Source organism: Cynocephalus volans, chromosome 17, assembly GCF_027409185.1.
Source record: "Cynocephalus volans isolate mCynVol1 chromosome 17, mCynVol1.pri, whole genome shotgun sequence".
Lineage (NCBI taxonomy): Eukaryota > Metazoa > Chordata > Mammalia > Dermoptera > Cynocephalidae > Cynocephalus > Cynocephalus volans.
The window spans coordinates 31848269-31865166 of record NC_084476.1 but is presented as its reverse complement, the minus strand read 5'-3'; the positions used below and the strand labels follow the sequence as shown (position 1 = coordinate 31865166).

At 35.3% G+C, this 16898-nt stretch overlaps 1 protein-coding gene across 1 annotated transcript in view; it reads left to right on the top strand.

Moving 5' to 3' along the window:
- Positions 1-14181, top strand: part of SMC2 (structural maintenance of chromosomes 2) — a 46215-nt gene extending 32034 nt beyond the window's left edge. Inside the window, exons 20-25 of the mRNA XM_063082077.1 lie at positions 148-342; positions 2354-2554; positions 5716-5832; positions 9463-9623; positions 12773-12920; positions 13897-14181. Coding sequence (XP_062938147.1) covers positions 148-342; positions 2354-2554; positions 5716-5832; positions 9463-9623; positions 12773-12920; positions 13897-14076 — 1002 coding nt within the window. The 3' untranslated portion in view covers positions 14077-14181. The remainder of the gene's footprint in view (positions 1-147; positions 343-2353; positions 2555-5715; positions 5833-9462; positions 9624-12772; positions 12921-13896) is intronic.
- Positions 14182-16898: the final 2717 nt, after the last annotated feature.

Genomic DNA, 16898 nt, shown 5'->3' with positions numbered 1-16898 from the left:
TAATGGTGATATGAAGTGTATAGGATTAGGTGACCATCTACCTGTAATCACATTGCCATCTTACCCAGAAGTCTGTCAGACAATCTTAGTAAACTAAAAATATTTACCTATTACCTTATATATTCTCTTCTAATTTTTTTGTTTCAGGAGTCAGTAAATAAAGCTCAAGAAGAGGTGACCAAACAAAAAGAAGTGATAACAGCTCAAGACAGTGTAATTAAAGCTAAATATGCAGAAGTGGCAAAACATAAGGAGCAAAACAATGATTCTCAGCTTAAAATTAAGGAATTGGAGCACAACATCAACAAGCATAAACGGGAAACCGAAGATAGTGCTGCAAAGGCATGTTTGTGTTCATTTTTACCCCTAATAATTAATTTTTTATTTCTGGGCTGTTGAGAAATTCTGATAAACAGTTGCTCGATGGAGAACTCAGTATAAACGGCAGAGCTACAGCCTAACATAATTTTGAGCTTGCAGCTATCTATGTTAACTGCTTCTCAACAATGCTCATTTTCAACAAATGGCATAAATATATTAGCAATAATAATATATATTCCTTACCTTATTTTAAATTGAATTTAAGGAACTCGAATATATGAGGGATCTTCAGAAAGTTTGTGGTAAGATTTGTATTATCTTTTGTATTTAAAGATGACTGGTAAGGGGATATTAACCCTTGACTTGGTGTTGTCAGCACCACGTTCTCCCAAGTGAGCTAACCGGCCATACCTGTATAGGGATCCGAACCCGTGGCCTTGTTATCAGCACCACACTCTCCTGAGTGAGCCATGGGTTGGCCCTTGTATTATCTTTAACTGTATTTCCACAAACTTTTTGAAGACCCCTCATCTATAGAGGCAGCTTAATAAAAGGACTTAATTGGTTTCCAGATATTCTTATGGGGGCATGACTTTTTGCAACTTTATCTAAAATCTGATCTTTTGCCAAATAGTTACCTTCTTGAGGTTATGCCAGTGTTTTTTGGTCACTTTTAAAATTTCTCCCTTTCCTGTATCATGGTGCCTTTACTTAAGTACTTTAAAGAGAACACATGCTTTTGTGCAAATTCATTTCTTGGTTGAGAGGTGTATTCTTTTTGCCTTAATAATTCATCCATAATATTTTCTTATGTGTGTGTTACTGTTTGGTCCCTTTTAATGCCCAGGATCTTTTTTAGCATCCTAATATTACAAGAACTTTCACTTGAAAAAGATCACCAGGAAAATCCAAGATAGTTTCCCCACCCTCTGAAAGAACCATGGATGCCTGTTTAGGTTCATTACTTGGTTTAAAAAACATTTTTATATCTACATTATAATTTCCCACTTTATTTTATTACTATTGATTTTCTATTAGCCTAGTAGCTTAGTGTTAGTAAGCTCACTGAGGTATTACCAGTGCCAATATTACTGCTAATAGTTTTTTGGTAATTGAAAATACCAGTATGGGTGATTGCTGGGGGATTTTAAGGGGGTAAAAGGAAGGACTTGGAGGTAGAACTGCTAAAAAGTCGAGGATTCTTTGAAAATGTAGTATATTAAGTATTTATTGCATACCTACTAGTATCAGGTACTATGCCAGGCACCAAAGATATAAAAATAAGCAACACGGTCATAGGATGCTTTCACAGAGCTTACAGGTCAACAGGAAAGATAGACATATATGATCATTTTACTTTGGGGACCGTACCTCTTGAATTAATAAGAGTAAACAAATTGACAAGGATTAGATTCGACCAGTCAGAATGAACAATTCTAGTAGAAGAAAGTCTTCTTTCAGCACTATAATTTGAACTTTTAAGTCAGTTACATTATATGAACAAGTATTATACTGTGCCTTTGTTAGAAAGGGGTGGGAGCAAAGATAAAGTCAATGTTTAGGACATTTTTTTCCTTAGATTTTAATTCTGAAAGAAAAATGATTAAATATCAGTCAGGATTAGTCTTCCATGATTTTACCAAATCTATGACTTAAGTATTGTAAGAATTTTAATTTCTTACAAGTTGTTTTTTGAAGCAGTAGTTTGAATTTGGTAAAATCTAAAGGAAGCTCATCTGACGTACATTTCATTCTAATTGAGATGTTTTGCATATAGTTTGTAAAAATTTCTCTGTGACTTGGCTCCTCTTCTTGAATGCTTAAGTAATAGGAATATCTTTTTCCATACAATCTTTTTTCTTGAGCCTGTGCTCCAGATAAAAGTTCCCATCCTTATTCCTGTCAATAGTGAATTTCATTTTTTCAAATGAGTCTTTGTGGGTTTTTTCCCACAAAATATTTGGTTTAAACTGGTTAACAAATGTTGATGTGTTAAACAATCATATATCCTTCTGTTTTCATATGTGGCTAGGTATCCAAAATGTTGAAAGATTATGACTGGATTAATGCAGAGAAACACCTCTTTGGTCAACCCAATAGTGCCTATGATTTCAAAACTAACAATCCAAAAGAAGCTGGCCAGAGACTTCAGAAGCTGCAAGAAATGAAGGAGAAACTAGGAAGAAATGTCAATATGAGAGCTATGAATGTACTGACAGAAGCGGAAGATCGGGTAAGCCAATTTCCTATGAATGTCTGGCCACATGAAAACATGAGTGGCATTGATGGCTCTATGTGACCCCTGATGCAATTGTTAGAGTCAGCCTTTTGCTTGATGTCCTTAGTACTTGTTTTCTTTCTCCTTTCTTTTTCATCCATTTTCTTCATTTCTTTCTTTTCTTATTATTTCGTTCTTTTTGAATTATCAGTTTTTTATATTCTGTTGTACCTTGAATGACTTTTCCCTTGGCTTTTGCTCTTTGCCGTAAACATGTTCTGTTCTTTTTTTATTCTTAGTGTAAATAAAAACAACACTTTTGGATCCTTATAATTCCTTACATTTCTCTTTCTTTTACTTGCCTTCAAAACCCTTTAAAAATACGATGTGCTGCTCTCTGCTTCCTCACCAGTCACTCCGTAACTGCTGTCTCCCTTTTGACTCTAATGTATACTGAAACTATTATATAAGTTACAACTAAATCTGTTTTATACTATAGTAAGCACAGTTTAGTCTGTAAATCCAGTAGCATCTTCTCGATGTCCATGCTGCCAATTATTTGACAATGTTATACATCTCCCCTACCCTACCAAAACTCTTATAGATTAGAAAAGGGATTTTAGTGTCTAGCAATGAACTTTGGAGGCCTTGTCACTAAAAAAAAGTCCAGTGGGGGAAGCATTTCCTACTTTTGGAGGCACATAGGAAATAGAAATCTTAGTAAATTTTTATTAATCCCCCAGACCTTCTTTAATTCTGCAAAATTCTATTTGTTTTGTTGTTGTTTTTATTTATTTTTATTTTAACTTCTCAATATACATTTTAGTGGATTTTTGTGTCCCTTTACCCTTTCCTCTTTCCCCACTCCCTCTCTCCCCTCCCCACCATGTACATCATATCTGTTCACTTAACAAGTTCAAGGAATTGTTGTGATTGTTGTGTCTTCTTTTCCCCGACACCATTTATTTGTTTGTATATTTATTTATTTGAATTTGCATATTAGCATTAGAGTTAATGAGAGATCTGTAAAACTGATAATGCTCATGAGTTTAATTGCTTTTAAAGAATTTTTTCATCATGGGTTTTTTAAAAAACCGTTATTGACATTAGTATGCATGAAGAGTCTATATTATGTTAGATAACAAACAGGCTAAAAATTCGGGTATTGTGATCTATCTATAAAATGCTCCTGCCAGTTTTCAATTCTACATTAAAGTTTTGCAATATATGGCATGTTTGTGGAAGAAAATCTTTAGTCTGAATTTCAGCTGCATAGCACCGTGAAACTTGTTCACTTTTACTTGTTTACTTGTATTAATAATGATAACTGGGTCTATATTTTTTTAAAAAGAATTCATCATCTTCCTTTTTTTTTTTTTAACCAGAGACAAGGGCTCTATTGTTGATCAGCAGATGGCATTTTTTATTAATATATTCATTATTAACAAATCATACTTATTCTTTATGCCCGTTATCCAATCTCTCCCCTTCCTCCTCCCCTTCCCCCCCTCTAATAACCGTAGATTTGTTCTCTCCATCTGATAGATTAATTCTTCTGTTGATTTGTTGCATAGATTTCCTGTCCAGTACTGAGACAAGTGTGATCAAATCTTCCTGTATTATCGTAAAACAGATGCTTTATCCGTTACTCTGGAGTGTGCTTTGTGGAAAGAGAGGACCTCTTCTTTTTCTCTTTTTTTTTTGTTCTCTGCTGGTACCTCTCCTTGAGTCAGTGCAGTTGAGAGTCTGGCGTACCGTCTGCACAGTGGCTGTTACTACTGCTATAGCGACTAGCCACTTTTCTGGCAGCTGTGGCAATCGCGGTGGCTGTGGTGGGCTACCCGCATGGAAATAGTTTTTGGTGTGCTCTTTACCTGGTTGTGGCTGGGTTTCGCTTCCCCCAGGTCCACACCTCAGGACCCCCTGGCCTTTTGTTGTGTGTGTGTGTGTATGTTTTATGTCTGTTCACATAAAGGAGGATTACATGGACTTAATATAAAAATGTTGAGAGGTTGTTTGGAGAGCTTGGCCATAAAGGAGAGGGACAGCAAAGATGAACAGGACTGGCTGGAGTCATTAAGGGAGAATATGAAGCTGTCTTGAAAGGTGAAACTTTGAGGAGAAATGGGTCAGGAAGAGTTTTGGAAAGTTCCACAGCTATTCATGGTATACTTATCCCTCTGTAGCCTCTCCCAAAGGAAGGCCACTCTGAAGAGATGATGTTTTTTGGTTTTTTTAGTGTTTGGGTTTTTTGCCTTGGCTGCTAGGAAGATAAGGGAATATTAGTGGAGTCAAAATATTTCAAGGGCTTGTTCTGTAAATTCTCAATCCTAGTCATTGAATTTTACCATATACATATGGATGATAGATTTACTCATAACTTGGTTTGCATTATAACTCTTAGTGCATTATATTTTTTGGTAAATAGGAGGGTATACATTGTATAGTCATCTGACACTTAATGATAGGGATACATTCTGTGAAATGTACTCTTGATGATTTTGTCCTGTATAAGTGTATTATGAAAGAACAGCAATGCATTTTCCTGCTGTCAATACTGGCCACTAGTCGCATGAGCATGGGCCCTCTAATTATGTTACCAAGTCTCTCTGTGCCTCACTTTTTCATCTGTTAAATGGGAGTTAGAATAATAATCACCACAACAAAGTTATGAAAATTAAATTACAGGTAGATATTGTACCTGACACTCAGCAAGTGCTCAGTGAGTGTTAGCTAACTGTTATTATCTATTATTTTGCTATGGGGATGGGTAAGAATAATTTGACAATATAAGAACAGTGAAGTAGACAACAACCTTTTCACTTGGGGTCAGACCTACTGTGTCAGATACTTGGCTTTCTGCCTTTAAGTTCTGAGCTACCTATGGGAGGGTCATTCCATGGGTATGCTAGCCACTCCTCCCCAACATATTTTGCAGTAGGTTGTTTACACCAGCATCACCAGACACATGAGTAATGCATTGTGCTAAGACATCACTAGCTGATAGGAATTTTCCAGCTCTACTATAATCTTATGTGACCAATGTTGCATATGCAGTTTGTCATTGACCAAAACATTGTTATGTGGCGCATGACTATTTAAAAATAATGAAACCTCTTCATTCCTGACTGAACTGCAGTATATTTTCCTAATTAAGTATGCTTTTTATCCCACAGTATAATGACTTGATGAAGAAGAAGAGAATTGTAGAAAATGACAAATCCAAAATCCTTACAACTATAGAAGACCTTGACCAGAAGAAAAACCAAGCCCTAAATATTGCTTGGCAAAAGGTATTTGAACCCCAAAACAGTATCCTTTATTTTGTTTGAGGCAAGGATGAAAAATATCATCAATGGATTTATACTCTATGAGGAATTTGAAATGGCTAATTTGTGTTTGAATGAGGCACATACTCCCACCTTAATTAAGACCTCCTAGACTTAAATATATTTTGTCTTTTTGGATTTCACTAATACTGTGTTTGTAAAGCTAAATACGCATCACTCCATCATACTCTCATAGTCTCCTACTCTGGTTCTTAAGTTCTATTAAATTCCTAACTTTCTAGCATTCTCTATTTCTTACTCTTACCTTGTTAACTGTCTGTGTTACTTTTAAAAGAGACACTATTTGTCCTCTTTTTATGTGACAACAAGCTCTTATATTTGGAAGAAACCTTGGGTACTGTTCATTATCTGCTATATCCCACTCAACCCTCTGCCTGAAACTAGAAGAAATATCAGTGTCACATAGTGGAAGCTCTAATTCTTGAAAACCAGAAACCATCTTCCAAGGACTCATTCAATTTTACTATCTTCAGTTTTTCTTGCTTGGACTCACAGAGTCCAAATATCACTTCCAAGAACATTTCTATAGTAGGATTGATGTATTCTTTATCACTTACAAATTATTAATTGCCTTTCTAAATTAACAAATATTATTTGTTCTGTAGGTTCTTAGCATGTTGTGCATGTTGGATTAATAATAATATTAGCTAATATTTTAAGTAGTTTTTCTGTTAATTATTTTACACGAATTATCTTAAAACAATCTGTGACTTTGATAGTTATTATCCCCATTTTATAGGGGAGGAAACCAAAGCTTAGATGAAATGGTCTGCCTCCCATCATACAGCCAAAAGATGGAAGAACTGGGATTCTGTTTTACTGAATTAGAACCTTATTGCTTTCACCCTTGTTATCTCTTTAAGAACTAGACAATAAACAAGCAAGTATCGTATACTCTTTTACAATACTCTTATTCAACAAAATTCCAGTTACCAATTTTGTTTTTATGACAACTTTGGCAGGATTTCAAGCTTCTTTACTGTTATTTCTACTTGCCTGGCGTCATATATCTGTCTCCTTTAGGATAGTTCCTAAGCTTCTCATGTGGAAGTTTTTCCATTTCTACCATATCAAAAGACTCAAAAAATTCCAATCATAGTTAACTGGTACTTTAGCAAACCTGTGCCTTCTGGGATTCAGTTGGTCACCTCGCCTCTTTTTTCTTTTTTTAATTCTGTAGGATCTTTATTGTCAGTAGTACAATTACCCTCTCAGTCACCTTGTTTTTCCTCCTCTAAGGCTCATTTTCGTGTTCCATCTCCCTATAGTATTTGTCTTTTTAAAAATTCAAGCAAAAACTTGACCTCTGTATTCTTCTACATGTGGATTTAACACTGGATTTGAGGGGTTTTTTCTCTTCCCCCTCTTCCCATGATTCCTGGATTTAATACAAATCACAGTCTATAAACTGATCCTATTTTTTCCCAATTTCCAAGGTTCCTCCAAAGCAAGTAACATTTATCAAGTGCTTATTGTATATCAGTCACTATTCTGAAAATTAATATTCTCATTTAGTCTTCACAATAACTTAACGAGGTAGGTACTATTATTATCAGCATTATATTCTTCCTTCTGGCTTCAGGCATACTTGACTGACAGAGCCAGAGTATTGTAGGCACTGTTTTTGTTTTGGTTTTTTGTTGTTTTTTTTATATCAATCCATGGCTATGTCATTTATATAAGTATAGAGGTATATCCTCCTCTGTCCATTAGCTGATGTTTTTTTCCCTTTTAGAGGAATTTTCACATGGGGTGCATGGTTGTACCATTCCACTTTCTTAGTCCTGTGCTGTTTCTTCCCCGCTTGGCCGAAAAGGAAAAGAAAAAGAACCTAGGGTGTTTATAAATACTGTGCTACCTTCCATCATTCCCAAAAAGACGGTGGTTCTTTTCCCATTTTGTGTGAGCCTTGACTACCTTGGAAATTATCCCAGATAAAACTAGAACCTGCTCCCATTGTATAGGGTATTATTTGGCAGTTGCTCTTAAAATATGTGTTCCTTAGTAAATCTATAATCAGGAGCACTGCTTGTGTCTGGGAGATTTTTCTTGTTACTATAAGTATTCATAAAAAGTATATTTACATTTGAATTTTGTATACTTGCACTTAAATGTGGAGATATCCGTGTGTGTGTGTGTGTGTGTGTGTGTGTGTGTGTGTGTGAGAGAGAGAGAGAGAGAGAGAGAGAGAGAGAGCGCATGTGTATGTATATGTGCTCTCCCAATTTGCCTGCTGAACTCTCTAAGATTATTAGTCATGTCTTTGAAGACAGATGGCAAATTCTTATAACATTGATCAAATATATATGGAGAAAAATTACCCTATAACAAGCTAGGGTTTTGTAGGATTTTGGCCCTAAATCCCTGTGTAATCTACTGTGGCAAAACAGGGGCAGGCCAAACAGCTTTCTTAGCCTCTTTCTTTTGGAATCCTGTCCTACTCCTGCCTCTCAACACCTTAACCTCTTTGTCTATGAGATAAGGCATATGGAAAAGAACTCTTTAACACCTTCAACAGATCTGGTCATTTGATTCCATGCATCTTTTTCTCTTGGACCTCACCCTGTTCTACTTGGGCCTTTAGCTGGCAGCCACAGACCCATCTTACCCTATTAATCAACAGAAAATAAAACATTTTGTAAGAGAACATTTTACTCTAAAAAAAGAGTTTCTGTTTTGTTTTTGCTTTTCTAACTATTTTGTGTTTTCTTCTCATACAATTGTGTGTGTCTTGAGGATTCCTGCAATACGTTTTACAAAAGTATCAAAATATTGGGTTTCATGGCTGGCTTAGCTTCAGTGCAGCCATGTTGAGCGGCTTTTCCACCTTTTCTCTCCCTTTCCCTTTCTTCTCTGGGCACTGAAATTCTTCTGGGAAGGGGTAAACATTATCATTATCCTCAAAGGAATGTCTTGTGGGCTGCATTTAACAGGCTTTGGGCTAGAATGCTTTCTACTGAGATAGTGGTTAATTGGGAGCCTATGCCTTAACCAACTAGATGTTATCGGACCGGACCACAAGGACTGTGTCACCTTGCATACCACTGATTTTGAAATTGCCCATTACTCTGAACCCTCCCTAAAAGTCTTATAAACCTCCTGCTTTCCTTTAGTTTGGGGGAACTGATCAGGCTCAGTCTCCCTTCCAGGTTAATGGAATAAAGCTTTTTGGCTGAAATAGCTCCTGGCTCGGGTCTCTCTCTACCTTTTCTCCATCTTGCCAAACCTAACACAAAACTTTGGAGCAGAGTTAGAGGTATATCCCCTGGTTCCCCCTAGAAGTTAAAGCAAGGCTAGGTAAACTATTTCTGTAAAGGGCCAGATAGTAAATATTCTGGCTTTGTGAGTCATTCAGTCTGTTAAAACTACTTGACTCTCTTGTAGCACTTGCATCCATAGACTATTTGTAAATAAATAGGCATGGCCAGATTGTTCACATGTGCTGTAGTTTGCCAACACCTGAATTAGAGTAACAGACAGCAAAGTGAACCTGCTGAGTTGCGTGTACAAATATCAACAATTGATTCTTCTTAGAAGGCATTCTGATGTTTTAAAATGATTTTTTTTATCCAGGTGAACAAGGACTTTGGGTCTATCTTTTCTACTCTTTTGCCTGGTGCCAATGCTATGCTTGCACCACCAGAGGGGCAAACTGTTTTGGGTGGTCTAGAGTTCAAGGTTGCCTTAGGAAATACATGGAAAGAAAACCTAACTGAACTTAGTGGTGGTCAGAGGTGAGTAATCCCTTTGCAATATTATAATTCCTCATTTCTCTTACTTTATTATCATCTCATTACCTCCCAATTTTATTTCAGTTTTGATTTGCTTAGCTCGTTACCTTTACCTGTATAGTTTAAGGAGCCTAATATGTAAGATTAAATGATGGGAACATTTGATTAAAATAGTAGGCAACAAAGGAGAAATAGAATAAGCAACTAGGAAACCTGACAAAATATATGAAAAACAACTATTTTCATACATTGGAAAATGAGTAGTCCAGGACTGTGCTAACTAAAAGAGGAAACAAATGCTGAACCCTTTGTTCACCCTGGCTTTCTCCCTAGTGGCAATTTCTGGATTTCCAGTGCAGGGAGGGAAACCCCAAACAGATTAGTAGTCTCATTAAGTTAAGAAGACAGCGATTAGAATTTTGGGAAGCCCTAGATTACTGTACCTTAGCATTACATCTGTACTGCCTCTGAAGTGAAGGCTACTCTAGACACCCTAGGAAAGTTAATGGGCTTTGAAGGGGTCAGTTGATCTGTATTTTACTTAATTTTTGTCAGAACAATGCCCTTTAAAGGAATACAACAAAATTGAGACATTAAACAAGTACAATGTCCAGCATATAATAAAAATTACAAAACAAAAATTGACAAAATGTGACTCTAACCAAAAGAAAAATCGGTCAGTAGAAACAGACCCAGAAATGACAGAAATGATGAAACAAGAAGACAAAGAAGTTAAAGAGTTACATTAATATTTTCAAGAATTACAAGAAAACATGAATGTAATAAGAGAAATAGAAGCTATTTTTAAAAAAGAGTGAAACTTCTAGAGATAGAAAAAGATACACCTTTCTAGAGATAAAAAGTAATATACCTGAAGTGAGTTTACTGCATGAGATCAACAGCAGATTAGATAATGTAAAATAAAGATGAGAAAGCTAAACTGAAAAGTAAAAAATGGAAAAAAATCAAAACAGCTTCAATGTCCTGAGTAATTGGAGTTCCAAAAGGAGAGGAAGAAGGAAGATGGAGAAATATTTGAAGAAATAATGGCCCCACATTTTCTAGATTTGATGAATTCTTTAAACCCACAGACTTGAATTCTGTGAACCCTAGGCATACACACAAACATACACACATGAATACAGCAAGGCATAGCATACAAAATTTCTGAAAACCAGTGAATAGGTGAAAAATCTTAACATATCCAGAGGAAAAGAGGCATATTGTGTGTCAAGGAACAAAGAGGATCATTAGATTTTAGACTTCTTGTCAAAAATTATGTAAGCCAGAATTCTGGAGCATCTGTAAAGTGCTGAAAGAAAAACGTGTCATCCTTGAATTCTATAACTAACAGAAACATTCTTCAAGTTCAAGGCATATAAATACTTTTTCAGACAAACAAAAGCTGAAAGAATTTGATCCAGCAGAACTGTACTGCAGGTTAAATGAAGTTCTCAGGCAAAAGGAAAATGATACCAGATGGAACCTTGTGTCTGCATAAAGGAATGAAGAGTGTTGGAAAAAGCACGGATCTGGAGTTTCGGAATTTTTTTTCAGCTTACGCAGTGATTCAGAAAATCAGCATAATGATAAAAATTTAAACAGTCTTGTGGCCTAACTCCTTGTTTGCAGACAGCCATTAAAACCCCCTGAGAGAAAATTGTGAATGTTCACTATGAGGGTACTTCAAAAAGTTCACGGAAAGATTAGTATCTTTTAATTCTGCTTTTCCATGAACTTTTTGAAGTACCCTTGTATATGTTTCTACTCATATTTTTCATGATTAATAAAATTCCTGAATATTTTAAGAATCTAAATGACAGTTCCTGCTGCCCATTAATCAAAGTTGAATTGCACGGTTTAGATCCCAGTATAACTATTTTTGCCAAAGTCTTAAAAAATGTTTTGAGGAAAATATAAAATGTATGCTTCTTTCCTTATTGGAGCCTACAAATTATTTCCATAACTAAGATGCTATAAAATCATTTTTAGATATACCACTGTCCAGCATAGCAGTTAAACTCTTAGTGTGAGATATTTTTTAAAGATTAAGTTTAAAGCTCAGTGCCTCAAATACTTGGAACAGAGAAAGCAAATGAAAAATAATTTTAGCTTGCTTGAATGACCTCAGTTCACCTTTATAAAGGAGAATATTAATCTTACCATGCTTTATTATTTTTTTTATTGTACAGTTTCAAACCAATTCTTGGTTTTCCCTTCACTTGTGCATACTTTTTTTCCCCTTATATGTTTCTTAATTAATACCCTATTGGAATGCAGTAAGTGCTGGATTAACTATTCTAGCACTGCATGCCAGGAGGTATTTGAAGTTACAAAATGTTTGTAGGATGTTATAAAATGTTGTAGAAGTTATGGTACGTTGCAAATGGTATTGTAATTTTTATCGTAATGTTCAATAATTATAAGTATTTTATATTAAACCAAACTTTTTAATGAAATATGTTTATTAAGAAAAAATATTGTAAGAATTATTATGACTTCATACCAGATTAGAATGAAAAAAGCTGCAGTTAATGGGGATGGTAAACTGAAAACAGCTGTGGAATCTGGAAGTTGGTGCAACTACAAATTTTAGATAAGGATTGTTTGAACTTCTGACACTGAAGTCCTTAAGGTAAATGGGCCATGATCTACACAATTTACTTGCAAATGGTGCCTACACACGCACGCACGCACACCCACACACACACGAGTCTGTATGTGTGTATGTGTATGTTCACGTGGGTAAATACATAATAAAAGTTAGAAAAGGGCACGTAAATAAATATATAGCCCTCACTCACTGGCTTCCAGGGCTCTAATAAGCAATTGGGGAAGGAAAAAAACTGTTAAAACTAACATGATCTTTTCTTAAGGACAGGAGCTAAACATAATATGACAGTATTAAAATTGTCTTATGCAAATAGTATGCTTGTGAATAGAGGAAAAGTAGAAAGCTAACATAAAAGAAATATCTTGATACAATGAAAGTGTTGAAGTTTGAAACTCAAGATTCTTTTTTATATGACTGTCTTTCAGATAAATCTACACTATTCACCATAGTAGCAGGATCATAGATTTGAGTCAGTGTTTTGGTTAAAGAGTGGTAAAATGAAATTTTTATGGCTTTTCTTCCATTAACCTTTTTTTAGATCTTTAGTGGCTTTGTCATTGATACTGTCCATGCTCCTCTTCAAACCTGCTCCAATTTATATTCTTGATGAGGTAGATGCAGCTTTGGATCTTTCTCATACCCAGAATATTGGACAGATGCTGCGAACTCATTTCACACATTCTCAGGTAAGAACCAGAAAAAGGTGTCTCAGTAAAAGTTTAAGTAGAGTGTTTGTTTTTCTAAAATTATTATTTGGTAGTAGTCAATGTTAATAAGGTATTTAGGACTGAAGAATACTAAAGTATCATGTATTTATTTAAATAAACATGTTCAAATAGGTGTAGAAGGAAAAAGTGTTTGGTCTCCTTTTAAAGAAAGAGCCAAGCATTAAAGGTGTTGGTTATAGCAAGAGGGAGAATTCAATTTAGTCATAATTTGGAATTGATTTAGGGTTAACATAAATGTTTTCTCTAGTTAGCTGTCTTAAAGATGCGTAATCAAAACAAAACCTTTCGGAGATATACCTCAGGTGTCAAAATCACGTGGCACTTGATGGGGGGAGTTTAATCTTTAATTTTCATGGCTAAAAAGTAGAAAATAGGCTCTTGAAGCTAAGAACAGTTTGTTTTTATTGTACTATTGCTGTAAGAACTGGGGCTGCCAAATGTGGTTGCATAAATTAACGCATTGTATGATTCTGGGGGCTCTATTCATAATAGTTATATTTATTACAGCATTTCTTTTTGCAAATTAACATTGAAATGGTGTCTTTTCTTAATTATATAAAGGTTCCACTTGGGCTAGGGGTAGTTCTATAGGAACTTGAAACTTTTGATATTATTAACATACCACAAGGAAAAATATGTCACTAGAGCACTTAGAGCTAGCAACAAAACAAGCTGTCAGCCATCAGGAAGTAGTAAACTTGGGTAATGAAGCATTCAAGGTAAAATTAAGAGACTTCTTTCTAAAACCAAGTATGGAAAGCTAACATTCATTTAGGTGCCTACTTTTGAGGATGTGCATTTGCTTGGAGTCAAGTATTTAAAGAAATAAAATCAAAATGATCTTCAAATAATTCGTATTCACAGTATAAAGGAGTGAATTCCTTTAAGAAAAATTTCCTGTAATATTCTTACACTTTTTTCTTTTTCCCTTAAGTTCATTGTGGTGTCCCTAAAAGAAGGTATGTTCAACAATGCAAATGTTCTTTTCAAAACCAAGTTTGTGGATGGTGTTTCTACAGTAGCCAGATTTACTCAATGTCAAAATGGGAAGATTTCAAAGGAAACAAAATCCAAGGCAAAAGGACCCAAAGGAGGAGCACATGTGGAAGTTTAAAGTGCAAATTTGCTCCTTTACCCTGACCTGTTTTTTAAAGATAAACTTTTAAGAACTTGGGATCTAATCTGCTTATATAAAAAAATGTAATGTTATTTTGTTACTTAACCCTTATTTTCTCTTCCTTTCTGTAATCACATAAATAAGCTTTGATTCCTCATCTCTTAATTAGTGTTAACTATAATCCAATTACTGTGGTCGTGATTTTATGTATATCATCAAATGTTTTTTCTTACACAAGTCTTTTATATATTAGGGAACCTGAGATACTTGGTTAATGGTAAATTCTGTATGTAAAAGCAAAACTAGAATGAAACGTGAAATTAAATTGTAGTATAAATATAGCTGATAGCTTTTAATTAGTTTAATTCCTGAGGTAATATTAATGTATTTTTCTATTGCTAATAAAGTCATTCAGGTAAGGAAGAATTGCAAAGCAAGTAACTGGACCAACAACAAAGGGAACACAAAGAAAGCAATTATGCACAAACTAAGCTGTTTAAGGCTACTTCCTTGACACAGTGCCAGATCCCTGATTTAGACTGAGGTGGGAAACAGACCTTGAAAGATTTCTCATTTTAGTGATGTTTGGGTATCATGTTTCTATATGCCTAATAATTGGTCTCTACAACCTTAAGTTTTTGTTTGTTTTTTTAAAAGATTTATGAGTATTTTAGTAGAAGCTTGGGAGGAGTTGTGCCTCATGTTCTGTGCTGAAAGCTTATCTGAGGTCTCCTAATATTTTCAAAAATCTTTGTCAGTGTTTTTATAATCCAATCAATAACAACCTATTAGTGAATGAGAATGTAGGAGGCAGCAGACTAAATCAAATTTATCTTTTTCCTTGAGTCTGATAAATATATAAATAAATCGATCCACCTGTTCTACCAAAATAATTCACAAGTTTTGATGGTTATTATAATTCTTAGTGTCTTCTGCTTTCTAGTTCAAAGGGGTGAAATTCCTTTAGAACTTGAAAGATGGAGCTAACAGACAACATGAGAATACTGTGTATACTTCTTAGTATCACTGGGTGTATTACCAGAACAGTGCCTCCAAACTCTGAATCCGAAAAGCTCTGACATGATGTAATCTGATCTTGGATGTATTATTTTGGCCCCACATATCTTCTTGATCCTTGAGTCTTGGTTCCTTAGTGTTATTATCATACTTTCCCTGATATGTGCTCATACTTTCTGACACTCGGTGACATTTCTCATCTTTCTTTCTGCCAACTTATCTGAAATGTCAGACAACACCCAAGTAAATGATATTGAGACACATTGGAAAGGATTGAATCTGGAATTGGTTCTGTTCACTGTGGGAGGGGAGGGAGACAGAGCTGTAAATGCTGTTGTAGAAAGTCCAGTAAACAGAGACAGTGTTTGCCTAAATAGTTGGATCAGTTCCAATGAAGTATAATACACCAGTCACCAATAAAGTGTAGTATACCAGTTTGACCACAAACTAGTCAATACTAGCTATTAAGCATAATATTTCAGATTTAATAGCTATAAAAATGGTACTTTATTGCTGCTTCAACTAGCATTTTAAAAATAATTTGTGGTTGAATATTTTGCCATATGTGCTAATTTTCTTTTATCTGCTACAAATGTTCTGCTTGTGTGCTTTCCACCTTTTTGCACTTTGAAATTCTGCACTTTGAAAATCCTCAAACATACATTAAATTTTTGTAATGTTGATTAAAGGGAAGACGTTACGGGAACTGGGGGCATTTATTTCACACATCTGCAATAATATGAGTTAATATTTATCGAGCTGTTTCTCTATATCAGATACTGTTTTCATCTGTATGTATTTTCATATTTAATCCTCATAGTAACTCACTAAGGTTAAGTACTGTTGTTATCAGCATTATATAATTGAGGAAACTGAATTAAGCAGAGAAGTTAAACTTGCTCACAGTGATAATACAGTTAGTGAGTGGCAGAGCCAAGATGCAAATCTTGGCAGTTGGTCTGTGAAGAGAGGATTCCTTGTTGTCTTGGCATTTCAAGTAAGCTAACAGCAAATGCAAAGCAAACACTTGAAAATCCCTCTTCTAATATGGTGGTGGAATCTAACAGGCCAACACTCCCACAGATAATAAATATAGATTGTGGGCAAAATACCAGAAACAACTACCCAAGAGCTCTGGCACAGAAGAAAAAGCAGGAATATTTTGGAAGGGAGATGAAGTTTGGAGGAAGAGACAAGCATACATTAAGATTAATGTTTTTGCACCTTTGACCTAAGTACTAGCTATAGTCATGATGCAGTCAGTGTAGGAAAGCTAAAACTGCAGTGGAAAGCCTGCTCTCTTCCTGGCCTGGAAAACTGAAGGATGGAGTCTGAGATAATGATCCCAGCTTCGAGAAGTGAGAGAAATATCGGAAGGGAGAGCTAGAGAAGGGATTCCCCGGATTTGGTAGATGAAGTCAGCCTAAAGAATTAAGTACTCCTAAACTATGCAAATACAGAACACGTCAAAGATAAAGCTAAATACTAATTAAAATGGTGGTAGAGACAGATTTTAATCAGTAATATACTGTTAACAGTAAGGAGAAAGGAGTCCAGCATGAACTGAATTAGACTTCAATTTGTATAGAGGTTTTAAAGGGAGAATGAGGATGAAGATGTTTTAAAGGGAGAATGAGGAAATGGAGGGAGAGGGGGTAAGTGGGGGCTCAGTAGAGTCAGGGAACTTAACAATTACCCATAAGATGGGAAGGCAGTGTGTGGTCTATGTGAAATCCATTTGGGTTTAACTGGCTCTTACCCTCTCACAGAGACTGAACATAGGGACTCTTGTCAAGTGTTGG